Source organism: Barbus barbus (genome assembly GCF_936440315.1).
Source record: "Barbus barbus genome assembly, chromosome: 14".
Taxonomy (NCBI): Eukaryota; Metazoa; Chordata; class Actinopteri; order Cypriniformes; family Cyprinidae; genus Barbus; species Barbus barbus.
Genome location: NC_136742.1, coordinates 27,342,256 through 27,354,613, shown reverse-complemented (window position 1 = coordinate 27,354,613; position 12,358 = coordinate 27,342,256). Strand labels below are relative to the sequence as shown.

General features: G+C 37.1%; 1 protein-coding gene across 2 annotated transcripts in view; it reads left to right on the top strand.

The window, feature by feature from the left end:
* The first annotated feature begins 18 nt into the window (after positions 1–18).
* Positions 19–12,358, top strand: part of LOC306880350 (peptidyl-prolyl cis-trans isomerase FKBP1B) — a 13,126-nt gene continuing 786 nt past the window's right edge. Inside the window, exons 1-4 of one of the 2 annotated variants that reach the window (XM_079433843.1) lie at positions 19–516; positions 924–970; positions 2,774–2,821; positions 12,213–12,325. In XM_079433843.1, the coding sequence (XP_079289969.1) occupies positions 428–516; positions 924–970; positions 2,774–2,821; positions 12,213–12,325 (297 nt within the window). In that variant the 5' untranslated portion in view covers positions 19–427. The remainder of the gene's footprint in view (positions 517–923; positions 971–2,773; positions 2,822–12,212; positions 12,326–12,358) is intronic. The other variant, XM_079433844.1, reaches the window with a different exon arrangement.

Below are 12,358 nucleotides of genomic sequence, written 5' to 3'. Positions count from 1 at the left end.
GGGCATTCTGGGAAATGTAGTTCAAACACGTTCAAACTAGAGAAGGGAGGTTTGATTAATTTCCGAGAATCGATTCTTTCGAACAGTTCGTTTTAAGGGGCCAGTTCAGAATTTCTTAACATCAAGACATAAGGCGCATTACCTTATCTAAACCATAGGTACGTTATTAATTATTTGTTTTTTTAATATTTTGGTTAAAATCATTGATAAGGGTATTCGTTGGAGCCAAAATGTAGCTACTAAAACAAAGCTATTTATAATATTATTTGCATTTACAATAACCAAAAATACAATTAATTTAAATTACGTTTTTTTAGCCTAAGTTTCATTTATTAACATTTCTGCTATTTAATTATTGCTCCATCAGTCAAATGCATTTACATTTAGTCATTAATCAGACGCGTGTATCCAAAACGACTTACAAACGATGACAATAAAAGCAATCAAAACCAACAAATGCAATAAGTGCTATGACACATATCTTAAAATGTGTTCAGAAGATGGAATGACATGGGGGTAAGTGATCAATGCCAAATTTTAAATTTTGGGGTGGAACATTTCCCGTTCTGTATACAAAATATAGAGCGAATATGAATGTTCCTGTGGTTTGTTTCATGACCACTTTAGCATTATTTGTGCATTATTGCTGAAATATTAAAACCAACACTGTTATTCGGTTATTATAGAAAACGCAGGCACAGCATAATTGTTTTAAACATATTTTATAAGTGCTGCTCAATACACTATTCCAGCATGCCAGAATCTAATAAAAACTGACGGATAATCAGACAGGAATCTTGTCTAATAATTCACATTGCAAACTAGCCGAGGGTCGTACAGTTAGATTTGATATGACAGGGGGCGGAGAGCAGTAGCGCTGCTGTCTCACAGTCTGTCTCTCTCTCACTGTCTCACTGCTGTAGGATCTACAGAATGGGTGTTGAGGTTGAAACGATATCTCCAGGAGACGGTAAGACGCTATCATATAATAAGTTTGAATTTGAAATTCAGGAACGTTCTAAACGCTCTGGCGGATTCGAATGTTGTTTTGATACATTGTAGCGGCAAAAGCGGGATTCCGGGAACATTCTGTCGCTCTAATTACATAATCTATTTACAATCTACAATTTTAACTGCATATTATTTGCGCATAGCTTTGAAAACTAAGATGTCTAACGAAACGCCTATGTGTCTATGGCTATGTGTCTGTGCCCAGCAGATAATATGTGCCATGTGTGCCAACTCAAACACTCTTCTCATTATGATTCCTCACTGCAGCTGTCAGATTTCCTCTACAACATGCTCTAGTGTGATTTTTGCTTCTGAAATGCAGGTTGATGTTGTTGATCACGTATGTCTCAGATGGCAGCACTCTTGCTCTGGCTAGACATGAGCTTTGATGTTAATCTGAGGGGGGCTTTGCGGGGTAATTTGGCACAGTTGGCAGAGTCATTGGGTTTCTGAGACCTGATCTGGTCTAATGGCACAGTAAGACGCTGTTATATGTGCCACTTGTTGCTGGTGGCACCAAATTTACTAGTATAGATCTAGTCCTCAAATATGTTGTCATGATGCTTCTGAAATCATTCTAATATGCTGATTTAACAATCAAACAATCAACAATCAAAAACTGTTTCTTTTTATTATCAATGTTGAGTTGTGATGCTTAAATATTTTTGTGAAAAAACTTCACTGGTAGTGTATGTACTGTATATGTATATGTATATATATATATATATATATATATATATATATATATATATATGTGTGTGTGTGTGTGTGTGTGTCTGTACTGTACTTTCACTTTGACACTAATAATATTCTAAACATAAATGACACTATTAATATTTTAAAAACTTAAGACGTGTTCTGTATGCTTGATACGAGATCAATCTGAATTTAGAGCTGAGAACCGGATTTTATATCAGTAAGTTACCAGTAGGAATCATAATAATGAGAATTATTATAACATGAACATTAGATGCTGTAAATAAGTGCTGGAGCGACCATGAGCTCATTTGATTCTGACACCTTTCAGACGTAGAATTCTTGGCACAAGTCATCAAACTCAATAGGTTCACCAGTGTCAGGAATGAATGCCATGTAACGGCGCTTTCACTTTTCTCGCTCAGCTCGGGTCTCCTGCATCTATGGGCCACTCTGTGCTGACATCCTATCTGACCCCCACCGGCCTACTCTCATGTGGCTCACATTCCTCTCCAGCTCCCACACATTAATCAGACACCACCCTCACCACACGCGTGTGCTTTCTTCAGATTTTCTTCAGGACTGCAGATGAAGTCTAAGACTAAACCCAGGCCTCATGACTGTAGAAGCTGTTTCATGGATTTTCATGTGATTTTATCGACCCTTTGGGGTTTGTGGATTAAATTGGGGTGGCAAGCTACCAATAAAACCATCTTCAGTGCATTACAGTGTTGTTAGAGCAAAAACCTAAAGATAAAACCGTATAATTAGTGTTCTAAGCTACACTACGCGATAAAGACCTTTGATTCCTGGAAGCTGTGAGTCAGCCAGCCAATAAGATTGTGTCTGGTCATTTGAGACAGTTCATGTCATTTATGTGCTATACACATCAGGGATGTTGTCTGTGTCTGAAACTAGGAGATAATGAACTGATAACATTAACTACAAGTTGAAAAAGGGTCTTTCATCACCAGACTGTGATGGTTCAGTGGATATTACGGTATAAGGTTCACATGCTATGAAACATCTTTGGCACTAACTGTCTTGTTCTCTTCTTTCTTTACAGGAAGAACTTTTCCGAAGAAAGGACAGACATGCGTTGTGCATTACATAGGTAAACAATCTGCTGTAACTGTTCTCATATGTGACCCTGGACCACAAAACCAGTCATAAGCGTCAATTTTCATCATCTGAAAGCTGAATACATAAGCTTTCCATTAATGTACGGTTTGTTCAGATTAGACAATATTTGGCTGAGATACAACTATTTGAATGTCTGGAATCTGAGGGTGCAACAAAATCCAAATATTGAGAAAATCACCTTTAAAACTGTCCAAAAAGTTTTTCTATATTTACAGTAGGAAATTTACAAAATATCTTCATGGAACATGATCTTTACTTAATGTCCTAATGATTTTTGGAAAAAGAAAAATCTATAATTTTGACCCATGCAAATATACCTCAGCGACTTAAGACTGGTTTTGCGGTCCAGGGTGACATATGTTGTTCGTCGGACGTTTCACTCAGGCGACTGGTGCTGCAGACCAGCTCAGACAGACAGGAAACAGGATGTCGATAACAACATTCTGTCTCCCCTTGTTTAATGTTTTCTTTCCTCTCAGTATCCCAGTGCTTCTCTTTGAAAATGCAGGTACAACTTTAAATGTTGCTACTTAATAAGCCCTTATAATTATTATTGCTTGAACTTTGGACCTTTGCTATTGTGCTTGGCATACAGGATGCTGCCAACTGGACCAGAAAATGTATGCCTTCCACATTATGTTTATATCGTTACCTATAAAATACTAGTTACCTATAAAAAAATAGTTTAAAAGTCCTAGTGAAAATGGTTTTATTTCCATTCTTTTATTATTTCTAAACAAAACAGTTTTTCATTACTAATTGCATTATTAGCATTCAGTGTCTCATGATTCTTCAGAAATCATTCTAATATTTGCTGCTACTTTTGTTTTCATTAATGAATAGAAAAATAATTCAAAAGAACAGCATTTATTTGAAACAGAAATAACATAAATGCATTTACGGTCATTTTTGATCAAATTAATTTCAAAATGACAGTTTTACTTTTTTTTTTTTTTTAACAGTAGTGTATTTTTTTTGTACCTATAGGACAGAATTTTTATTTCTTACTCAATTATTTTATTTATTATTATATTACGTTTTGTGTCACAGAAATATTTTCAATACTGACTTAAAAACGAAAAACAAAAGGTTTTTCCTGTCTAGTCAGAATTATCAGAGGTATCTGTATGTGTATCTGGACTAAAGTAAACAGCTTGAGGCAGAACTATGCTAGAGTCCGGCAGCACTGGCTATGAGCTTCTGGCACTCATTAGCACTCAGAGCAGCTAACGGGGTCAGACTCGCTGAAGACGTCAATACAGCCCTTCTGCACTACTTAATATAGCACTGCAGGGCCTTCGTTGCGAGCCCTCGAGCCCTGAAGCCCTGGAGTGAACCAGATACAGCACTACCACCAGAGACAGTCAAGTCATCACTATTCAGCAACATGCGCTTTTTGGCTGAAATGGACAAAAATCAATAGAGCAAAATGTTTGGACACAAAATAAATTTGTGCAAAGACTATGCTCATTTATCTATGATTACAGTCTAAAGATTTTGAATGCAAAAACTGTCTGGAGTGACCAGATAAAAAAAAAAAAAAGTGGGAAAGTGGGGTCAGAAAAAAATGTTTTGTTGGTGTCAGATGCCATTTATGTATTTTTGTTAAGCTCGTATGAGAGAATTAAATCAAAGAAATGCAAATGACCAGCTAAAAAAAAGCCCCATGACTGTCACGTGTATCCTAATGCGACACGATAAAGTGACAGACCAGAAAACCAGAATAAATTCATTTTCTCCTTCCACACTATCAGTTTTTCATGGTTGGTGATGTTATAAATTTCATTTATGCTACTGTTTAAAAGTTTAGGGTTTGTAAGATTTGTAGTTTTATGAGGAAGTCTATTACTGTATTCTCACAAAGGCTGCATTTATTTGAGCAAAAATGCAGTAAAAACAGTAATAATGTGAAATATATTTACTAATAACTGTTTTCTATTTGAATATATTTTAAAATGTGATTTATTCCTGTGATGCAAAGCTGAATTTTCAGCACCATTACTCTAGTCTGCAGTGTTACATGATCCTTCAGAAATCATATGCTGATTTGGTGATTGAGAATCATTTCCTATTAATATCAATGTAGAAAAAAAAACAAAAAACAGGTGTGCTGCTTAATATTTTTTGGAACAGTTTTAGGATTCCTGAAAGCATTTGCTTACAATTGAACTTTAGTTGTCTTTACTGTCACTTTTGATCAATTTAATGCATCCTGGCAAAATAAAAGTATCAATTAATGAATTAAATTAGCAAATTATAATTGAATTAGCAACCCCACCCTTCGCACACCTACCTTTCTCTGACGCAGCGCAGGACAAATCAATTAGTCCTGCTGGATCCCCTGGGGTTTATTATTAGAGCACAGGAAGCCATCAGACCTCCCGTGACTGGCGGCTCTATTAATAACAATGGCTACACTATGTATAAATATGCTCTGAAGAGACACCCATGTGATTGGTGGTGGCTCCAGGATTAGGCCACTGTAATGGCAATGAAGAGAAACCCACTGGCGTCCAGTTTCCTGAACCCTGACCAGGCATTCACAGGCATTAAAGTAGTGATGTCATGTGCAGTTATGGGGTATGCTTCCTTCTCTTGATTCTAGAAGATGCTAAGCTATGTGAGAGCCACAGTTCATTGCTCAATGTTTTACTTTACCCTTTTTTTTCTAATGGAATAACTGACCCAAAATAGTCTCTCAGTTATTCTCACCAAATCTGTATGACTTACTTTCTTCCATGGATCTCAAAAGGAGATGTTTTGCAAATGTTTTGTTGTCCAAGCTGCTCAAGTCTGCAGCTGGTCTCAACCACAGCAAATTGGCTCTCATCCATATATATTTGAATATATTTTAAAATGTAATTTATTCCTTTGAGACAAAGCTGAATTATCAGCTCCTTCACTCTAGCAAAATTTTTTACTCCATTGACATCTCAATGTCACATGATCCTTCAGAAATCATTCTGATATGCTGATTTTGTGCCCCAAAAAACACTTATTATTATTATCAATGTTGGAAATGTTTTGTTGTCCAAACTGCTCGTGTTTATACAATACAATTAGTGCTGATTAATTGCGATTAATCGCATCCAAAATAAAAGTTTTGTTTACATAATGTGTATACTGTGTATATTTATTATGTATATGTAATACACATGCTTGTATATATTTAAGAAAAATATTTGATGGTTATACATGGATATATATAATATAAATTATATTATTATAAATATATACATGGAAATATTTTCAAAATATATATTGTATGTGTATGTATTTATATACAAATAAATATATACAGTATACACACATATATTATGTACACAAATTATTTTGGATGCGATTAATCGTTTGACAGCACTAAATACAAATGATAATTTTTTCTCAATTGCAGCAAATCACTTCTCATTCATAGCGCAGGGGCTTGAAGGTAATAATATTTGTTGAAAACAAGCATTGAAACCCCACTGGAAATAGTATACTGTACCACCTGGGCAAATTTGGCATTCTCTTTTCAACTTAACTATGATTCATGATGCTCTAATCATATTCTGACATACTATATAGTATGGATAGTCTTGAAATTGGGATGTAGCCAGGGTTTCAGGTTCTGGGAATGAGTTGTGCAGGTCACCACACAGCAGGCATGTAATATGAGTTTAAGTTTAGCATGAAAATTATTGAACAGCTGTACACACTACCTTTCAAATGTTAGGGGTTATTAAGATTTTTTTTTTAATAAATTAAGTTTGATTTAGCAAAGATGCATTAAATGAATCAAAAGTGACAGTAAAGATTTTACATTATTACAAAAAAAATCTGTTTCAGAAACATGCTGTTCTTTGAAACATTCCATTCATTAAAGAATCCTGAAAAAAAGTAGCACGTTTCCATAAAAATATTAATATTTATTAATTAATAAATCAGCAAAAGAAGACTGAAGACTGGAGTAATGATGCTGAAAATTCAGCTTTGCATCGCAGCAATAAATTACATGTTTATTATATACATCGCATTTTTAATTACAACAGATAAGGACAAAAAAGGAGAATTAGTATTTATTAACACCGTGATTGTATTGGAGTGAAACGTAGTTTTTCTTAACCAGCTGATAGCACTGTTTTAGCAATCTCTCTTTGCACTTGACATTGCCGCCAGAATACTCTTTTTTGATGATACATGAACCATGCGTGTGCCGTGCCATGTGGTTTTCTGCTGACATGTTTTCGAGTTGAAATGCGCCAACAAATCTATAAGAGGCAGTCGCATTCAGGTAGCATGTGCATCTGATTACATTTGATGCTGACCGAGAGAAACCGGCTGCCAGCTCTTGTAGACGGATACTGTAAGCCGTGGTAAAAATAGCTGCCTGCTGGACTGGTTCACGTGCTTTCCCACCGACCTCTCACGCACAGGCTCAGGAACTAAGAACAACTTCATGTTTTTTCCAGTGAAGCCGGTCAGTAGATCAGGCTCGCGCCCACTACATCCATCAGGCAAAGAAAAGGTCCCACCCAACATGACCGCTGATTGTTATCATGGTCGCAGGGGAGCTGATAGTAGAAGCTGCAACATATTCTGTGACTTGTAACGAGCCGGGTTTTGGCTCACTGCAGGTCTAATGACCCCCATGCAGCACCCTAAAAACATCCAGACCACCCTAAAACACCAATAACATCAAGAACACCCTAACAACCACAGGCAACACCCTAAAAGCATCCAGAACACCCTAGCAGCACCCTAACAACCATCCAGAGGATATAGCAACCACCTAGTAACACCCTAACAACCCTAATAACATCTAACAGCACCCTTACACACTAAGAACATTCTAACAGCCACAGAGAACACCCTAAAACTTCCATAACACTCTAGCAGCACCCTAACAACCATCCAGAAGACATTAGCAATCACGTAGCAATATAAGAACAACCACCCAGAACACCTTAGAAACAACCTAAAACATCAACACCCTAACAACCATGGAGAACAATGCCCTAAAAAATCCAGAACACCCTAAAACACCAATAACATCCACAACACACTAACAACCACAGGCAACACCCTTAAAACATGCAGAACACCTTAGCAGTACCCTAACATACTAAGAACATATAGAACAACTACAGAGAACACCCTAACAACCCTAAAAACATCAAGAACATTCTAACAGCACCCTTAAACACTAAGAACATCCAGAACACCCTAGCAACACCCTAACTACTACCCAGATCACCCTAGAAAAACCCTAAAACATCCAGAACACCCTAGCAACCATAGAGAACACCATAGCAACGCCTTAAAAACATCCAACAACACACTAGCAGCACCCTAACACATTAAAGACATCCAGAACACCCTAGCAACACCCTAACTACTACCCAGAACAATCTAGCAGTAACCCAACAACCCACCTAGAACAACATAGCAACACTGTAAAGCATTCAGAGCAGCCTAACAATCACCAGAAGAAACTAGAAGCACCCTAAAACAGGGAGCAGATAGTACAAGCTGCAAGATATTCTGTGACTTGTAATGAACAGATATTCTATAAGTACATTTTTGGCTTTCTCACCGGAGGTGCAACAACATATATTGACCTTAGCAACTTCATAGCAACCTGTAAAGTTTTGCATGGGCAAGCACTAATGTTTAGAAAATGTAAAAATAAAATGTATAAATAGATACAAAAGCTCCAAAGGTTTGTAGCAACACTGGATATATTTAGTCAGTTTAGTTCATTCATAAATGAGCTTTAGTTCGTCCTTGTAGTAGAACAAGCTGCTATTATAATATACTGTCTGGTTTTGGAATGAAGCCCGCTCTGCAGATATCTTGGCGCAGGGTCCTTCCTGGAAGTCTCAGCTCCATTTATGTCCAGGGGGGGAGGGTGAAAGTTAATACTGTACTGTACAAGAACTAACCTCTGCATGAGGGATCTTTTATATCTCCCTCGGCATGGACGAAACTGTAAAGAATAAATGCTTCTAATGGTGTCAGACTCTCATTTAAACAAAGCACAGACACATTTGTCCTCATTAAAGCATAGTTAGATGGTTATTCATACACTTAGGGCCCTATCATACATCCGGTGCAATGTGGCGCCAGGCGCAACGTAAGTGCATTTTTGCTAGTTTCAGCTCGACACAGTTATCATTTTCACGTCCTGCATCACGTTGTTTAAATAGCAAATGCATTTGCGTCCATTTGTGTGCTGGTCTGAAAACGGTGTGTTCAGGTGCATTGTTGGCGCATTGCTATTTTGAGGCATCTGAAATAGACTGCGCCATTGACCAACTAAAACCTGGTCTAAAGTCAATGGCGCAGTATTTTTTGTTATTTAAAGAGTGCATTAGTAATATGCGCCTATAGGTGGGTCCACAACGCGCGTACACTGCTTATTACACACACAGGGACACGCAGCAGCGCACAAACATGCCAAATATTAAAAAAGAAAAGGATTACAATGTAAAAGATTATTATTGTGTAGGCTACATAAATATAAAAATGCCTACATGTCATAATGGATAGTCATTGCATGTATCAGAATAAGGCTACCTATTTGCTCGCACAAGAGCAGCTCTGTTTCTCTGATTGGTTTATTGCACGTCATGCCCAAAACACACCCATTACTCATTAAGAAAATAGGTACAACCCTTTTGGACCATGACTCAAGACGTATTCATATATATACATACTCGTACTGTAATCATGGTAGACCAGAGTGTTATTGGTTGTGTCTTCCTCTCTCTTTCTCTTTTCCTTCCTGTGATATAGACGGAGGCAAAAGGTGACCTACTTAACCGGCCGAATAATCCGGCGAATTAGGCCAATGTTTCATATTTCATTCTTTTTGTTCATTTGGATCACAAGAGCTCAGATTCCACAGGAGATTTAGATAAGCACAGAAACGCTCTCTCCGGTGGGTCAGCTATGTGTTAGTGGACCACGCCTGTCTGATTGGAGGCACCCCGCAGACTCCCTGAAGCAGTTAAACAAAGAATCTTCTAGTGCTGTCTGCTGTTTTAGTCAGGACATCCAGTAGACCTGCTGTTGAAATTCACAGAAATGAATTAAGCATTTATCTCTATAAGACTACATATGTTTTTTTTTCTGTGCCACAAAATTTTAAATAAAATATTGTATCGACTTTAAAAAAAAGAAAAAAAGAAAAAGTTCAACCATATCATACCAGAGTATCACAGACTTGGGGGCCACCCAGAACACCCTAAAACACCAGGAACACCAAAGCATCACCCTAACAACCACCTAGAACATAGCAGCACCCTAAAACATCCAGAATACCTAAACTACCAAGAACAGCTTAAAACATCCTAGAAACCACAAAGAACACTCTAGAAACAACCTAACACCCTAACAGCCACCAATATTGACACTCTTAATACATCCAGAACACCTTATCAACACCCTACGACCACCTATAGTAACACTCCTAAAACATCAGGAACACCTTAGCAACTCCCTAACAACAACCTAGAAACTAGCAGCATCCTTAAACATCCATAATACCCTAAAAACTACCAAGAACACCTTAAAAACATCCTAGAAACCAAACAGAACACTATAGCAACACCCTAACAACCACCTATAGCAACACTGCTAAAACATCCAGAACACCCTAGTAACACCCTAACAACCACTCAGAAGACCCTAAAAGCTAAAAAACATCTAAACACTCTAGCAACCACCTAGCAACTTCTGAAAAAATGGTCCAGAACACCCTAGCAACACCTTAACAACCACCCAGAAGACCCTAAACTTATCCAGAACACTCCAATAACCACAACACCCTTGAACCTATCTAGAGCACTTTAACAATACTCTAGAACACTCTAGCAACCACCTAGCAACACCCTAAAAACCGCCCAGATAACCATAGTAGCACCCAACCTATGAACATCCTGAACACCCTAGTAACACCATAGCAACCACCCAGAATACCCTAAAAACTATCCAGAAGACTCCCAACAACCACCTAGAACACTCTAGCAACACCCAAACTATGCAGAACACCTCAGCAACACCACCCAGAAGACCCTAACAGCCACCCATTTACAACACCTTAGCAACCACCTAGCAACATCCTAAAAACTGTCCAGACCACTCTAGAAACAACTTAACAACCATCTAGAACACTGTAGCCTCATGGGCTGTGCAAAAGCTGCTTGAGAAAATGTAAAAATCTAGTTGTATTTTATGTTTTACTCACAAAGTGACATGTAATAATGAAGTGGATCATCTATGTGTCTTTCTCATGACTGAGTACGATGCCAGTATAAACTGCTGGCATCATTGGGTTTGTTTGTATGATGGCGATATGCCGGATGGTTGATTTGGACTGGATATTTCACCAGCTGCTGTTTTAGAGCCTTGTTGTTCTGTCTGTTGTGTCCACCATGTTGCAATGTGAATCTGCTGTTAAATGGGTGCTTGATGTTGTGCTGATTGTATCTGTTCATTACTTGATCCACGGCTGCAATTACTGTCTCCTGTAAGCCTGGAAACTGCAATTGTGCAGTTTCTTCGTCAGCTGCGTTTCTGTTTAGATGTGTGTAGATGTGTTAATGGCTTGTACTTGTGCAGTTCCATTTTCTCCCTAATTTTAGGGTTCGATTTTTGCAATTTGAACAGTTCTGCTTAATTTCCCATTTTCTTCAGAAAATATAAAAAATATAAGATGTACTTACAAATTGTAGTCTGTTACTGATTCCAAATTATATGACAAAAATTGTAGTTAGTAATGTAATGATCTAACTTGTTTATCACATTGATTTAAATAGGATAATCTTGTAACATATTGAAATAAAACTACAAAGAGAAATACATTCCATTTGTTTTTATTAACAACACGAAGTGCATTAATAATGAAATTATAAAACTGTAAAGCTAAAATGAATCATTTCATAATAACAACTAAAATAAAACTCTTAAAAAGATTAAATATTGGATTTATTATTATTTATTTTGTCACGTGCTGTGTGGCTTCTAAATTTTCTGTGTAATTATAGCCACCTTCGTGTGAATGTCCACAAAACTGGAAGAATTTCTGAATGTATATAAGCGGTGGGCTATTTTAGAAAGGAAATTCAAAAGATGAGAATCCATAAATTACTATTAATTTGTTCCTATTGTGTGAATAATTTATAATCATGTAATCAATTAAAAGTGACTGTAGTCTGATATAAGTAAAGTATAATATAATCTAATTACAAGTACTTAATTTTTTGGCATCTGATTACGTAATCCAGATTACATGTAATCAGTTGCAACCCAGCTCTGTTTGTTGTAAAGATAGTTACAGTGATAATTATGTTTTTAACTTGTTTTCTATTTAATTACAGGGATGCTGCAGAATGGAAAGAAGTTTGACTCGTCACGAGACAGAAATAAGCCATTCAAATTCAAGATCGGCCGACAGGAAGTCATCAAGGGCTGGGAGGAAGGAGTTGGACAGGTATTTGAGCCTGATGCTGTGATGCATGTATTC